General features: G+C 40.0%; 1 protein-coding gene across 2 annotated transcripts in view; it reads right to left on the bottom strand.

Moving 5' to 3' along the window:
• Positions 1 to 17,314, bottom strand: part of rsrc1 (arginine/serine-rich coiled-coil 1) — a 124,382-nt gene that overhangs the window by 59,323 nt on the left and 47,745 nt on the right. For both annotated transcript variants that reach the window (XM_088427778.1, XM_088427779.1), the window contains exon 6: positions 8,472 to 8,523. In XM_088427778.1, coding sequence (XP_088283904.1) covers positions 8,472 to 8,523 — 52 coding nt within the window. The remainder of the gene's footprint in view (positions 1 to 8,471; positions 8,524 to 17,314) is intronic.

The following is a 17,314-nucleotide window of genomic DNA, read 5'->3' as shown; positions in this document are numbered from 1 at the left end:
TGAAGTTGGCCTCAATACACTGGCTGTGCATTCCATCATGGATCGCATGAACAAATGTTGCTGCTGCTGCTGGCTTGAGTACTTTCAGCCACAGTCTGCAAGCATTTCTTTTAAACGAGGTACTTTATACCATATCACATAAATTTGTGACATAAGACATTAAACAACATATTGGAAAGAAAGTACACTTAATTTTAAAATTTTTATGAAATCGTTCAGAATACAATGGGATGCTTGTAGATTATTTTAAATGGAAACATATGTGTTACTGATGTGATTTTATAGTAAGTTAAATGGAACTTCATTCAGGCAGTGATTCTAAGGTAATCATTGCATTAGAGCATCAGTGTTCCTTATGTGGCTAAAATCTATTTATGTTGACACACTCACACATATAATGGACAGATGCTCTAATGTAAAAAGACAGCTGGTGAAACTACATGTGTACTACTCCCTGCCAAGATGTAGTTTCAATGGAAGCTTTGGCATCCACGTGGTGATATTTCAATCGCATCACTCTTGCTAGCCCCGCCCCTGATATAGTGCTGAATAAATAAATTTGCCTTGCCATATGTTGTTAACATTATAAACTCCGTCCCTTCTCATCTCTCACAGTGCGCCCTGTTTCTCTCTCCCTGAGCGCCTGCCAGCGGTCCATGCTAATTAAATTACTTAGCAAAGTTTACTTAACAGTAAACGCTTAGAGCAAAATTTAAGACGGTTGCAAATTTGCTTTCATTCCACTTCAGTGCTAGGCCCGTTTTAGGCTCGTCTGCAAATAATTAGCGTGTGCATTTGCATCAAAATCGTTTATACCATATGTTGCAAAATTATGGAAAGCAGTAAATTAAAAAAAAAATCTTTTTCTGTTATGGAAATGCCTACATGTTGAGAGACAGGCTGGGAAAGAGGGAGGAGGAGGAGGAAGAGATGCCACCATGTGTCTCCAAACAACTGACAACAAGGAGGGGTGCAGAAATAATTTAGTTCGCATTGGAACACACTCGTAGTGCTGCGTTTCAAGAGCTCACCAGATGCTGTTTGAAATCTGCCCACAGAAGAAAAACAAAGAGGCGCTCACAGACACGCAAAACAGCGACACAATCAGAGAATCTACACTCGATGGCTGACATGCTTTCTATAGTTGAGTGTGCCTATGGAGCTCGCCAAGGACAGTCATGTACGAATTTGATGACTTTGTTACACTAAGGACCTTCACGTATTATTTGCAGATAAAAACATACTTGCACTTTTATCAGACATATTATATATTGATTTTAAGCTTGCCAGGATCTCAGGAGGATATACAAAAATGAATGAATTAGGATTCTATTCCTGAATAGCTGAAAAATAAAATGGTGATTTTTTTTTTCAAGTCAGTGAGGATAATTATGATTTTAATCCATTTAAATCAAAGTAATAATCCTGACAAACCATTTATCTAAACAAGATATAAAAAATAGTTTTTAAATTGTGCACAAAATGTTCAGACCACAATAATATATACAGATCAGTCTTAAAGTAAACGTATTCTTAGCTTGAGCAAACAAATAGTTATTCACAGTGTGTAACTTAAATGCCTCAATTAAGTAGTTATCTATAGCAAATTATTGTGCAAAACCTCTGTTTCATTCATTTCAAGTTGTTGATTTTTAAAAAGATTAATTATTTGAATGAATTTGATTTATTGCCCAGTCCTACGAAAAAAAAGGGCAAAAATAGTTAATATCTTATTATAAAAGCCTGCAAAAGTTTTATTTAGATTCTACACAAGACAATAATTTTGCTTATGTGGAGGACTAGAGAAACTACAAAATATTTACTGCTGAGAGACTAACGTCACAGATTTGAAAAGTAATATATTAAATTAGGTCTTGAAACAATCAATACTCAATCAGAAAAGCTTGTCGATTCCTTTGAAAATGGATTAATTGTCTATCTCGATTAGATTGTGAAATTCTACAATAATGGGCCGAAAATAAACCAAAGGACACCCAACATCAAGTCATTATTTAGTATTTTCCAAGTCGAAATTTCAAGGACAATAATTTAACTTGACACTTATGACCAAAATTGAGCAATGTTACTCTTAAAGTCAGCATGTCTGAAATTTGAGTGTATATTGCCAATAACCAGCAATTAGTACAAGATACAGCATATCCTGAGGCTAAAAGGCTGAAAGGTGCTGGGTGTCATTACCCTGTTGCAAAGGGATGTCAGTTTATTATAGCCATAAAACAAACCCCCCAAAGTCAATCGGACATAAACCTTTTATCCAGGCCAGTCCACCCTGTCATTTATAAACTCACTACTGGACTGGAAGACAATTGTCCTTCTATCCAGAACACCAGTCCTCTCATCTCCAAGTAAGAAGGTCCTTCACCATAATCAATTGGTAAACGCTTCTTCAAGTACTCGTGGCCTATGTAACTGGAGGCCTCTCTCTATCTGTGTGTGTGTGAGCCATAATTACGACTGTCGACTACAACAATGAGGTAATGGCACTAAATCCAACTGATCAATGGTTACAGGGGCTAAATTACAGGACACCCTCCGTTCAGTACCATTATCCTCTCAAAGGAAAAGAGGACAAGGATATGCGCACCAACAACGTAAAGGGGATTTCTGTTGCTGTTGCGCAACCAGACATAATGTTCCCAATAAAATAAAGACACTTGATCTTTTTCTAATAAAGTTTATGGAAATTCTTTTGTTAGTTTTTTTTTTTTTTTTTTTTAAATATCTGAGCAGAAAAAGCTATTGAATTTTACTTCATTTAAAGTGTCCACGGCCCTTCAGTTTTCAATGAATAAAGCATTATTTGAATTATAAAACTCAAGCATATCTACCGTATTTAAGATGTACAATTTGGTACTGATCCAGATTAAGATTGCTCATTCAGCCTTTAAAAATCTTACTTGGTTGATTTGGACATCAAACAAGGAAAAAAATAAATAAATAAAACCCAACAACATAAAATCTGAAGACAAAAAAAAAAAAACAGATCTATAAATATACCGAGACTAAGACCAGACAATAAATATAAAATACAAATTAAAATAGAAAAGAAAAACTGTTGTCAACTTCTTACATCAAATGATCATCAGAAAAGTAATTTTCACCACTAAAAAACATATTTACATGTTTCTCAGCCACCCTAACATTATGGTTACTTTAAAAAACTTGAGACACTGTGCATAAATAAAGGACCATCAAAACACAGTTCTGAACGATTTGATTAAAAATAATTGGATATAAAATCTAACGACAAGTTTTACCTAAATCCATTCATCCATCCATTTTCTAGAGACGCTTATCCTTGCAAGGGTTGCAGCCTTGCTGGTGCCTATCCCAGCTGACTTTGCACAGTAGACGGGGGCACCCTGGACCGCTTGCCAGCCAATTGCAGGTTTTACCTAAATTTTAACATATAAATTTGGTGATTCCTTTGCATACCACTAGAGGGAGCCCTTGTACCTGAGGCTGTAGTCATAGCACACTTTGATACTAAAAATACAAAATGATAGTAAAAAAAAAAAAAAATCGTAAGACCACACTCGTGTTCACTTGATTGCGACTTCAAAACAAGTTCACAACAAGTTAGTGCAAAACCTAAATTTTAACATCTAAATTCAGTGATTCTTTTGCATACCACTAGAGGGAGTCCTTGTACCTGCGGCTGTAGTCATAGCACACTTTGACACTAGAATAGAAAATTATAGTTACAAAAAATTTGTAAAACTACACTCGTGTTCACTTGATTGCGACGTCAAAACAAGTTCACAACAAGTTAGTGCAAAACTAGCAATCAGTGTGCAGTTAGTAAAAAAAAAAAAACAGGTCATACAGATGTATAATTGAGTTGTGGGGGGGAGAATTCCCTTTAGAAGAAGGTCAACACTGGCTAGTGGTTGAATTAGTCATGGGTGACACAAACAAGTGGTGCTGTGAGCAGAGTGGCAGACAAATTAAGATGTGCAAAATGTCTGATGACTGTTATCATCCAAACAAATCCTCTGTGGCATTCCAGCAATGCCTGCACTATCTATTACATGAGCAAAGTGACAATTAGGCTGGAAGATACATGAAGAGAGAAGGCACAAGAGTATACAGAGAATATGAAAACAAAAAAATAAATAAATAAAAAGGGTTACAAAAAACGATGAGGTGATCTCAGTGTCCCTAGTAAGTCTTATCCTAGGAGAACAAAGGATGGCAGCCTCCTAAATGAGGCACATTAGCCCTTGAGTTCCAGAGGGGGTAAGGTGACACCCCTCCATGTATGTGGTCTGTTCACCATACATCTGTCAGGGCCTAAGGGGGTGCACTGATCTGGTGAGAGGGAGGGAGAGACTGCGTTGACCGAAAAGTAAAGCACAGAAGTGCAGAGATTTAAAGAAAGTGTGTGTGTGTGCGGTGTGTGTGTGTGTGTGTGTGTGTGTGTGTGTGTGTGTGTGTGTGTGTGTGTGTGTGTGTGTTCGAGCACATGTTTAGAAAGCCCTGCTGGGACTGAGAAGTATCTGCTGTGAATGAATTAACGCGATTGCATGATGAGGCTAAAAGGCTTGGCTGCTACTAACTGCCTTTGCGCATCTATGTGGGTGTTACTCACCCAGACAGTGAACCCAGGGATTCGTCACAGACAACTTGCAAAAAGAATAACGTAAAATTGAGTTTTATTTTGCATCTCATGTTTCAAAACAGTCAATTATGTAGAAAATTGAATGAAAAATGAACAGACATTGCTTCACTGTTTGACATCACTTCTAGGTTTTTCATCTTTTCCTCGCGTCTCAGTAAAATTTGCATGGTCACCAAGTTGTTCCTTCTTATTGGCTTGTAGCTATTTAACAATACTAACATGTATGTAGTAATTATTTTATGTGGGGAAACATATAAATTTATGTAGGCTATGAAACTCTTTTTACATGTATCTGCATTTCTGCATTATACTGTCCCCTGGTGGAAAAAAACATGCACATTCCCAGAATCACAGTACAATGTCAATATATCACAGCGACAAGTATCTACAACATCAATATATCAACCACAACATTCGAATGACTACAACTAATGTAATATCCATAAAGTGTATCATTAGAAAAAAGAAAAAGTAAATAAATGAAGTTGACCCACAATGTATGATAAGGAGAGGAATTGTACGTCATTTCTAACGTCGCTTATCTCTTGCAATAGTGGAACTGTACCGAACAATGTGGCTTGGGAGAGTAAAATGGCACCTAATTGAACTGTTGCGTAAACGGAAGACCACTATAGTCAGTAATGACGTTATGGGAAAACGCTTGATACCAAGAGTCCACTTTAACAGACCATAATTACATTTGGCAGCCTATTCAGAGAGATGAAGCCAGTTTAGTCAAAAGAGGAGCTTAGTGTTATTAAAGGCCTATAAAAACAAGTAGTCCAAATTGCACTCTCTCCTTAACGACTTGAGACAGGTGTCAAGAGTAGACAAACCAGTGAAGAAGTTAATTCAGACCACTGAGCCCCTGCCAAGTTCAAGCCTCTGATGAGAGCTTAAGGACTGTTTGTTTTTGCTGCTGTCTAAGGTTCAGATGGGGAGAGGACGCAAGTTTTGATGACCCCCTGGCCCTTGGGCCCACGGTGGGTGTTCTGCAAACACTCCCCATTGACATGTGGATAAGGGGAGGCCCTCTGCTTCTGCCTCCCTCGTACGGCGGTCATGCTCATTTGAGTGGAAACGGACAGCGCTCTCAAAAGAGGCGAGAACTGAGCAAGAGGCTGAAAAGAAAACAGTACAATAACTTGGAGAAGGCTGTTGTGCGTGTGTGCATTTGTGTGTGTTTGCAAGTGTGTATCAATGCAGTTTGCCGGGTGAGCACATTAGCATTAGATAGGACACATGGCTTTGTTGTGATATTCAGCACATTACTTATTCAGAGCAACTTGCAAGGTTAACAAACACAAAATAATGAAGATGATTTAATGCTAACAAAAAGATGACGGACTGATGGACAGCTGGTTGATGGATGGATGGAGGAATGGATGGATAGATGAACGGATGGATGAAGGCATAGATAGATAGATAGATAGATAGATAGATAGATAGATAGATAGATAGATAGATAGATAGATAGATAGATAGATAGATAGCGTGTGCATGAGTTTGTATGCACCTATGTGTATTAGATATGTAGGCCAAGAAGGAAGTGACCCATAAACATATCCATCCAGCTCTTTCATTGGGAGCCAATCATGCCCTCCTCCTCATAATCCACATACACTGTCACTCCAGAACATACATGGACACACACACACACACACACACACACACACACACACACACACACACAAACTCAAAGCCCCCAGTGAGCGCTAAGCAGGCCAGCGGGCCAGCCGAGGGGGCTCATTACAGGTCCGCAGAGCCCCCCGACACAAAGGCCTTATCCGCTTTAGCCATGGGATGATCTGCTCTCTACTGACTAGAGAGAGTCCATAGATGGACAAAAGGCGGGAAGGGGACGGGAGGGGGGGTATGGCGGAGAGAAGAGGAGAGCCGCGGGCTTCAAGGATGTCAGGAGACCCCGGGAGAGAAAGCCTGGCGGGCGCTCACACAGGAATGGAGGAAAGGAGGAGGCGGCTTAAGCTCCACAGCTACGTCAGGACATTAACATTTGCACAACCTCCCAACATCTGCTGCCTCCTGCTCACCCTGTATCCCTCCCTGATTCCCTGTCTGCCCAAGATTGGAACAAAGACAGAGATGTAATGAAGAAAAATAAATAAATAAATAAATAAATAAAGTTACTGAAGAAACTAAAATGATCAATTTAGAGCAAGCCTGATATAACTATAGAGCCAGATCTTTAATGAAACCTCTGTCGCATCAAGAAAGTTCAGTTTGGATGGATAAACCAAATAAAATAAAATAAACAAACAATATAGACAGCCAAAAATGACAATCAAGTATTCCTACCGAGTCAAGTCAAACTTTATTTATAAAGCACATTTAAATATAACCTCACATGATTGACTAAAGTGCTGTACAGTTACTAAAATATCAATTATAAAGCACAAAATTGCAATAAAAAACCGGCAAGAAATTCAATAACCAGCTAGGGGTTAGCTACTTAACAGCTAGCTGCTAAACCCAGCACACAACAGTTTTAAACATGGGCCACAACTCACAATTATTTTGGTAATTGATTAATATATTGTGTATATAGTATAGTATTTTTCCTATTAATCAATAATTTGGATTTAAAAGAAATAATCGTCTCTATGTGCATGTTCATTGCCAGCCCAGTTAAAGTAGATTTTTGATTTGTTCATTCACTGCTATTGATGGCTGTAGATGTTCATTATTCCTTTTTTTATTAGGATAGAGTTAATAATATAAAAAAAATAAAAAATAACAGAATGTTGCTTCAAAGTGACAGAGCAGAAAGTGCACAAACATAATTTAAGATTCAGTTACTTGTTCGGTCTGCAAAATGTTGCGGATGTTTTGTTTTGATTCAACACCAAGATTAATAAATTCTACTTTTTTGGATGTGAGATGGAGAAAAACATTGACTTAACCTCTCCTTTAAGGATATTTATCTTATTTTATGAAAAGAGAAACAAACATAAGACTCAACCTACCATAGACTTAATTCAGTTCTGCTGTACACCTTCATCTTTCCAGACTTATACATTACAATTTAAAAACCACAAACAAATTAAGACAGTGTAGCTTTAAGTAAAAGTATTACGCTCTATTCATCAGACGGTCATAAGCCCCCAAAAGCTGCAAATGGAGGCAGCGGTTGCTCAGCAACCTCCAGTTAGGCCTAATGTCTCGTCGTCAGTTGGTGTGTGTAAATGCACTGTACGTTTGAGTCATACAGTTTATGATGTATGGACGCCAACCTCTTTCATATATTCCCCGTGGTGAAATTAGAGCACTATTACACTGTGTGTGGGTACACGACTGTAAACATGAAGACATCTTTCTGCGCAGTCAATCTCCCTGTCGCATGTGGCTCACAAAATCAAGCGCTGGCGTGCACAACTGAATATACACTGGGTTTGCACGGTGACATCTGTGAATTATACTCTGCAAGGTGTGTTTGAAATTAAGCTGCTGTAAATATCGCCCCAAGAACACTCAACTTGTAGCGTGTAACAATGTGTATGTGCGCATGGATTGGGACCCAGTGTAATTTGTTTAAAAAAAAGAAAAGAAAAAAAAAAAACAAGGTCAATGCTTCAACCATATCATAGCAGTGCATTAACTGCATTGGTAAAAGGTGATACACCTGAAGAAAATGGCAACACAGATAACAGTTAACTCCAAACTCAGGAATGTGTTCCTGCCAGGACCGTATACACATGTTTTAAAATTAGTATTAGGCCTCCTTAGTATTTGCCTCCTCTCTAATTAGTATTGCAAGCATATTTGAAACATTAAGGACCATAGAAGATAGAAAACCAGAAGAGGACCCTACCTGTAGCCTGCAGGACCATCTGCATTCGAACCTTTGCTTGTTCTGCTGGAGTCTGTGGAAGAGAAAAACAACATAAAGAGGCCATGAATCAATAAGACAACCTGACGACCAAACGGACGGAAATTAGGCTAAATACGTTCCAATGTTTGCCGCTTAGTGGGATAGGGGTTTTAAGAACAATCGAGACCTTGACATGAACACGCATCAACACTCTCAAATGTTCGCATCTCAGTTGGATAGCAGCAATTCGGAATGTCTTAAGAACATCTTAAAAACAACTACCACCTCGAACGAACCTTAATGCTACCTTTATCGACACTTGCAAATGTTTGCATCTCAGTGGGATGGGGGCATAAATCCTGGTGCCAGTGGAGCAGAATTTTTGTGTCAATGTATTTTTATGTGGTTGATTCGTCCAAATTAGTCAACATTTTTCCTAATGCTACATCATAGTGCCAAAATATCTTGAGTTGCTCAACCCTTACTCTGCACATCACCATCCTTGACAATAATCCACCAAGAGTACAGAGACATGTCACAAAGGCCCGGTCATGACAGCACAGACAAGCCCCAAGCCGACACAACTTTTATCTGTGTAATCTACTTGGAAAGCTGCTGGCTCCCCCTTGGCGCTGCTATATTTTACCCCAGACCGTCTTTAACCACCACCATTAGCGGGAATGCTCCCTTAAACTGTCCTTGCAGAGTACCAGGGGACAACTTCTGCACTGTTGCCAGTGGCATCTGCTATAGTGGAGAAGAAAATCCTACTTGTGGAAAAAAACGCGAATGCTGGACACACCAGGGAGGATCAATAAGGAGGAAATGAAGAGAAATTTCAAGAGAGAAAACAAAAGGTATTGTAACAAGTCTTGAGAGAGTGAGATAAGAGGGCACAGAGCACATTTGAAAAAGATCACAGCCGCTCGGCACTTTGTATTGGCTTGCCGTATGTTAGCGGGGATGAGTGAATGAGGCGAGAGGGTATTGGTGCTTTGACAGTTGTGTTGGGAGACGAGGTCCCCACCGCCCTGCCTTCAACCTTTCTGTAATACCAATATCGCCGCTATTAGATTTGAGGATCTTAATTGTCAAGGAAGAATGATGCTAAGGATTGCGAGCGGAGCCATTAAAAAAAAGAAAGAAAGAAAAGGTGGGGGCACAGAGGATTGCTCTCGCAGGCTTTTTGGAACAGCGGCATAGCAGCTCTCGTTACCATGCAGCGGCGGAAACTGTGTGTAGGATTAGAGAGAAATTAAATGCTAATGGGGATGGGATCTGAAACCGCTGCCTGGGAGCATCATTTAGACGGCGGGGCCGGGGTGTCAGTGACAGGCAACCCCCCCTTTCTCCTCCTAGATAGACAACCAAACCAAGCTCTTCTTCCCACTACTTTCCCTCCCGGCACCCCACCTCACCCACAGGAAAAAAAATCGGATTTATCAAACTGTAAACTTGTCACTTTGTAAAAACGTCACTTTCCGGTGGCAGGGAAATATAATGACCTGCTTTAATGCAACGATGTCAGGCTGCAGGAGCCGAGACGCAGTGCACATTAAGGCACACTCAATGCGGTGTGTGTGTGTGCGCATGTGGTGGTGTGTGAGTGTATCCCCTGTAGCAGGTGACATTGCGCATCACACTCCACGTTGACGGCCGCTGCTCGACAGCTGAAATTACCAATTGCTATTATGCCTAGGAAAAAGAAGGCTTGAATTGTTCACACACACACACACACACACACACACGCATACACACAAACCTCCACGTGAAGGCACAATTCAATCAATTCTCCTCAATGTTTTTTCCTACTCATAGAAGCCTTCAAGGCACCAAAAATAAGACAGACAAATTACAATCAAATTACCATACCAAGTACAATTAAAATATACTCCGAAGTCCAACAATTAATAAAACATAATGGCGCTAAGATGCACGTGGCATTACGACGTTGCACTCTGACATATTCTTTCTCTCTGATTCACACGTGCTTGCCCCGCTCCTCTGTGTGTAATTCATTAGTAAACAATAACGAGGCGTTAATTGTGCTCCCCAGAGACAGATGCCTAAGCGAGAGAGAAAGAAAGCAGCTAAAGTAGCATCCGCCTCAATTAGGCCACAAAGAGACAAAAGTGTAGAGAGCAGGTTGAAATATGGCAGGCAAGAATGTGCAAGCATGTGCAGGCTTGCTGGTACCTATCTCAGCTGACTGGGCAGTAGGCGGGGGACACCCTGAACTGGTTGCCAGCCAACTGCAGGGAACACATAGACCAACAACCATTCATGCAACCAATCACTCCTAAGGACAATTTAGTATGTCCAATACACCTGCCATGCATGTTTTTGGAGTGTGGGAGGAAGCTGGAGTGCCCGGAGAGAACCCACGCAGGCTCTGGAAGAACATGGAAACTCCATAAAGGAAGGCCGAAGCGAGGTGGATTTGAACTTGGGTCCCTGAACTGTGAGGTGAACGAGCTAAGTAAACCACTGTTCCACTGAGCCACCTCAAACAAATACTGTACATGAAGAAATCAATAAATCACTCAAACAGAAGCTGAGAAATAAATTGGTAAAGTGGAGATTGAACGCTGGGGAATCATGGGTATTGTTTATAATGGGTATTGAACAGATTGTAATAAAGGGAAATGTGAAAAAGAAAAAAAAAACTACGGATGGCCGATTATCAGTGCTGATTTTTGGCATTTTGATGAGTATCAGATTCAGCCCTTTAAAAATAAAAAAAATCGAATAACCAATCATATTTTTTTTTGTTTTGTGTCTGTTTGTTATTTGTACACATATTTTTCCTTTTACTAAAAATGACTATGAATCCTGAATATCAGTTATCGGCCTCCTTGACAATTGCTATTGGTCCTGGGAAAAAACAAAACAAAACATGTAGGCTTATCTACAAAAAAACTTATAAACTAGGATGCAAGAGGAAGCAGTAATATATAGTCCATTGATTCTCAGTGGTATGCGGTTGCTTGATCTCATCAGGAGTTGGACTTGGAATTGGACTCCAATCTTGTGGATTTGGACTTGTACCTTTGTGATCGAACGCCACTTGGACTCAAAAAAGGTAGACTTGACTACAGCCCTTTTTTAGGAAGACATCTTACAGAACCCATCACTGTGCCTGCTCTTTGCCGCTTTTGTCCATCCACCGACCCAGCATGCCTTGCTTTGTCTGGTCAGCTTCGGGCCTAATAATAACAATAATAGCCTCTTGGAGCAGCTTTCCATTATAAATAGATGACGTTTCCTGCGTGCCGTGCTTCGTTATGCGCAGCATTGCATTGTTTTTACCCAGCAGAGTAGGGCTTATTTATTTGGCTAATGGCTTGTGTTTATTTTTGACTAATGGGACAGACGCAGGGCACTTAGGCTCAACAAAGTAAGTCCGTCAACACTGCGGTAAGGTCGGCGAGCGCGAGTCGACCGGACTTCCTCCTTCCTGGTGCAGGGCAAGAGCTTGAGCCCTGAGTCATGCATGAATAATTGATATGGAGCCTGAGTGGTAATGCTGGTATTAACAAGGACATCAACTTTTTTTTAAAGAAGGATGTTTCACCGACGCTGCTCCTTCACACTTTTATGGAAATGGAATGGGCTTTATTGTTATACTGTACATAATAGTGGAATGGCCAAGCAGTTCATATTGGCCCGACAAAAAGAAATACCGCAGCAGCCATGTCTCTTAGCAAAACTCTTCATGACAACTTCACTCTCAAAACGTAGCGCATACTTTGAAACGCTTGAAAAACATTCAATGCAAGCCCAGTTAAAATTGATATTTGACACACAGTAGATGTTAATGGCAGTTAATGAGTTAACTCTTCATTGCTTGCCTGTGAAAAGAGACATTGAAAAAGGGAATTGTCACAGTTTGACCTGTCATTAGTCAGTGGTCCCACAAATATTAGGAGGTGGCATTAGAAAAACGTCTGATTTATCTCCACTATTACGCCAGCCTTTTGGAGCACTTGAGCACTGCTAGCTAGCGGCTAACCTATGCTAGACGCAGCCCAAGCCACCAGTAAACACTGGCAATAAATGCTACAGGTCAGTGTCAGTGTGATTAAGTAATTTGTTAGCGCCCTGAATTGGCGAGTGACTGAACATGACTTCAGAACAAGTTGCTATTATTTGTATCGCTTGGTGGTGTTTGTATCGGGAGTCGGGAGCAACAGTTGCAGGAGAAAGACAAGTCAAGCTGTTAATCCATGACGTTCTGACCTCGTATCACCCACAGGAGTAAACTAAGATCTGGGACACTGTGATGTCATTTTCAGTCTCCAGTGAGTGGCAAAGTGGCCCATGAGGTGGATAAGAACGGGTGGATTTTTCTGCTTAATTCGTATTCCGCAAGTAAAAACCAAGTAAAATTTTTGACTTGACTTAGCCTTTAAATAACCGATGAGTGTGAATGTGAGTGCTCATTATTTTCTTCGTAGTCAAAAGGATTACACCTTTGAATCTCCTGGGAAAGAGGACATCTACTACAGCTACTTAATTAATAACTAATTATTATTATGAAACTGGTTGAACCAATGATTCCAAATGTTCCAATCATGAGAAACCTTGCTTTAAAAGTCAAATAGGACTAAGTGCAGTGGCTATATGCTCATCACATAAGTTAGATGGAAACAATGCTCATCTAAACATTGAGTGTAACATCAATCTTAATGCTATACTGCTGTTACCATTACTTCCATATTGCAACGGCTTATTGACAGAAAATAATGGTCCATGGCTCCCATAACTATCTCTTTATAGTGAAGATGGTACTCAATAGTCTTCTCATTATATAGCATAATATAGCACGGCCTTCCTCTGCCTCGTCTTCCTCCTCACCGACAAACAGATATTCGTCAAAGCCAAAAGAGGACAGGCGAAAACAGAGCTCCAAGAAAATGTAATATTTCTGTTTTTAATATCAAGGTCTATAAGATCAGGGCAGAGATGGGTTCCATGGCAATATGTTTATTTGGATATTTTATTGGGAGGGGAGGGGGGGAAATCTGCCTATCAGTGTACGTATTGGGGGAGCGAGCTGCTGTTTCTGAGCTCATCGTATATGAAAAATAATGTTGTGTATGGCTATACTTTTATATATATTGTCAATATGGCATCAGGGCTCTTTTACAATGTGCCATACTTCAGGCTTGGGCTAACAGCATTTTATGGCCCGCCAGCAGTTCATCTTCATGTCTCAGGCAGGCAGGAGCAGTGCATAATAACGTCGTTTCCTGCCCCCAAATGCTATTTCACGGGCCGAGCCTCATTTCTCAAACTTCACCACTTTTACAATTTCCCAAACTTTTATTCCCGTCATTATTACCAACAAGATTTCATTACGTATTTAGAATGTAAACAAGTCTGAGTAATGAGACTCTCCCGCCCGTCTCCCCCAGGAACGGTTCCCCGCTCGGATGGCTCTGTCGCTATCTCACCACACACACCAAACACGCGTGTTAACACACAACGGCAACATCGTGCGGTTTACTAACCCACAGCTACATGAAAAGTACGAATATATGCGCTTGTAAAGCGCTACAAACAAGATGCAACTCAAAGAAGTGTGTGTACATGCATGTATATGATCTCTTGACAAAAGTGGGAAGGGGGGGTCGAGGAAGGGTTTACACTCAACTCACATAAATCATGTAGAAGAAAAATGAGCAAATCTGCGGGCTAACTCATCTCCTCTCCATCCGGAGAAAATGAAATTCACGGGAATACCTATCAAAACTGCAATCATCCAGAGATAATATCTTCTTTGGTCTATCTGCACTTTCCGATTTAATTTCCTCCATGCCCTTGACATCCAGCGATAGCATTAAGATGAAGCACATACAGTAAGGGAGTAGTTCTCAACACTTTTTGAAATATGACACCGCCACGCCTAATCTAATGTCATCATTTGGAAATTAATGCAATCATTCTTTTGTTTAGGGAGGTTGTATTTTGGAGGGGACTGCAGTTGTGGGTGCGTATATGCAAAGGAGAAACAAGTTGTGTGTGTATGTATATCATGTTCTAATGCCTGTTTGTGTGTCAGAATGACATGCAATTACATGCAGGCCTGGTCCAGGTTGGGGGCTTGGGGGTGGGGAGGTGTCACTCAAATTACGCCATCATTTAGCCACCACGTCCAGATGAGAAACCTCTGTTGCCGCCTCGCGCTCTACAGCTCCCCCAACGCCACATCAAATATCATGAAATCATTAGCGTAATAAGCATGGAAATCTGTTTACTGATTATCAACAGCCAGTCTCCTCCAGCCCCCTTTTATCTCTGTTATCCCTATAGAACTGTCTTCACCTCTTTATCCTCTGGAATGATTTTCACACAAAAAAGGACCACCTCACAAAAAAAAAAAAAAAAAAAAAAAAAGAATGCAACATGTTGGTTTTGGAAAATCTTTGAATTTGCCCAAAGTTCTTGCACTTGGGGTCACCCTCAGTATGATGCCTTGTTGAATTCCCTCACGGAGTCTGTGCCTTCCGCAGCTGCCCGTCCCTGTCTGTCATGAGGACAACCAGGTTACCACTCAGTAAACTCTTCAACTCACCGAGGGATGCAATCAAGCATGGCTCAAGTCAAACTAGGTGTGAGAAGCAAGACAAGCCTGTGTCCTGACACTAATTTTGTGTTTATTAAAAGAAACATTTAAAAAGCAGTGAACTGTGTTTTGATGGAAAGGGGTTAAAAGGTTGGCAATCATTTTTAACTTACCAACGAAATTAAACACAGCGTTTTGAGAACACCTATAATTTTGGATGCAGCATGATTTTATTTTTTTTCCTGTGGATCAGTATGCCAAAATCAATTATAACATTTAACAACAAAAAACATAAAAAAAACCTAAAAGCAAAATCAGACCAACTGACCAATCGATCATCTATTATCTAACAAAAATAATCTGCAAAATTGCCCATTACCCTAACCATTTACAATAGTTGTTTACAATGGTGTCATTATTTAGTACAAATAAATCCAAAACACCATATATTTCATTAAATTTGTGTATAAGATCATTCTGAAGATCTGTCATATAAAACAAAGCAACTCTCCATTTTTATGAGCGATGATTAGGTGAGCAATGCAAGGAAGTTGTGCAAAGAGTTGACTTGGATGTCACAAGACATACACAAGCTAAATTTGCACCTGTTTTCTCGAGGCAGCCATTTTGCAACTTATCGATTGAAAACAACATCACAGTTCCTCAGGTAATGATCAATTACGATGCAAATGTCACATGACCAAACTCAGAAAACAGCTAAAAAGTAAGTATCACGTAGTTATGTGGCCGGAACAGATGAGTTGCATTTTCATTCATTTCAATGGGAAACATTAGCTTGATTTATACACGTATAAGATGCCACATGGGCTCATAGAATCCAGTTTATAACTTGAGGCCCCATGAAATAGTTGCAGCTTTAGTGATGTGATAAAAAAAAGTAGTGTCAGTTATTTGTTGCCTTTGCGTAGGATTTTATCACTTTTTGTTCCTCTTTAGCACTATCCTGTTGGAGCATTTAATGTGTTTCTTTTGTAGGTGTAAAATGTTTTAACTTTGAGGTTGACCTGTGCTTTTGTTTGAGAATACTTTTTCCCTTCCAAGAAGTCTTCCATATCCCATACCCACACCCTGGTCTCCTTACTCTTGTACTTGTATGTGTCCCCTGGCAATGTGCCTAGCAGAACACTCAAGCAGAGCTGCAGAGTGAACCTGCGATCATGACGAGACCGAGTCGTAACGTACCGAAAAAGCGCATGTCTCTTTTTCCGCCTCATTCTATAAACCGCATGGAGTCATTAGCAGCTGCGGGGCTACCTTTTTCGCTACGATTTCTCTTCTTGTTCTTCTGAGAGGAGCAAAGCATCATTGGAGTCATACTCAAGTGCTCTTGCTTCTCTGCGTCTGTATAAAAGCACAGAGCTAAACGCGATGCACTGGGAGCAATTATTTTTACTCTTTTTACTCTTTGTTCTCTCACATTCACATGCGAGACATGACAACTAAACACACAATACAACAAATGTCTTCACATGCAAATTATAAATCCCCACTAAACGGCAGCAACAACTGACTGTTTTGGAGAAATAATACTGTATTATCAAAGCGCCAAAATACAGCTGATTTAATCTTAAATCACATTATATATAGGCACACAAACCGTCTAATGTACAAGCAGGTCTATAGCCTCCAGTCCCGCTTTTTCAATAACTTTGACAAAAAGTTCATATTTACAGAAGGAAAGGTATGCGCACAGGAAATGCACAGACCAATCCCGTTCATGTTAATTCCGTCCACATGGTACGGCCCAGCCAACCACGTTCAAGCACCACGTTCAAGCGAGTGGACTTGAGCCAGGCAAGAGGGACGGAGAGACTCCAAGGAAACGGGATTAGGGCATTATCTAAAGAATTAGGACAGGTCAAAATGCTGTTGCAAATATCTCAAATTGGAGTTACAGATAAACAACTCAGTAAGAGCTATCCATAATTCACTAGTATATGATAGTGGCTGAATACTAGGTATCTGTATTGAGTAATTCCAAAAGTGACATAATTTGTCCTAGGGAAAATGACATTGGAGATATCTGTAAGATAATTGGTTTTCTTTTGTGGAAGACTACAGAGATTTGTTAAAATTCACTGTTGTGAGGCTAAAATACCAAGCGTTTGGACAATGTGAAATTAAAACTTATCCAAGCCACTGTATGTCCTTTCCGATATAGAATTTATTTTAGGTTGATGCTGATTTTTGGCAGAAATAAATACATAGTACGAGTTGATTGGCAGATTAATTAAAAAAATGATGAGCAAAATAA

This window comes from Hippichthys cyanospilos, chromosome 11 (assembly GCF_059441005.1).
Source record: "Hippichthys cyanospilos isolate Australia breed blue-spotted pipefish chromosome 11, RoL_Hcya_1.0, whole genome shotgun sequence".
Classification (NCBI taxonomy): Eukaryota; Metazoa; Chordata; class Actinopteri; order Syngnathiformes; family Syngnathidae; genus Hippichthys; species Hippichthys cyanospilos.
This window is presented reverse-complemented; position numbering and strand designations above follow the sequence as displayed.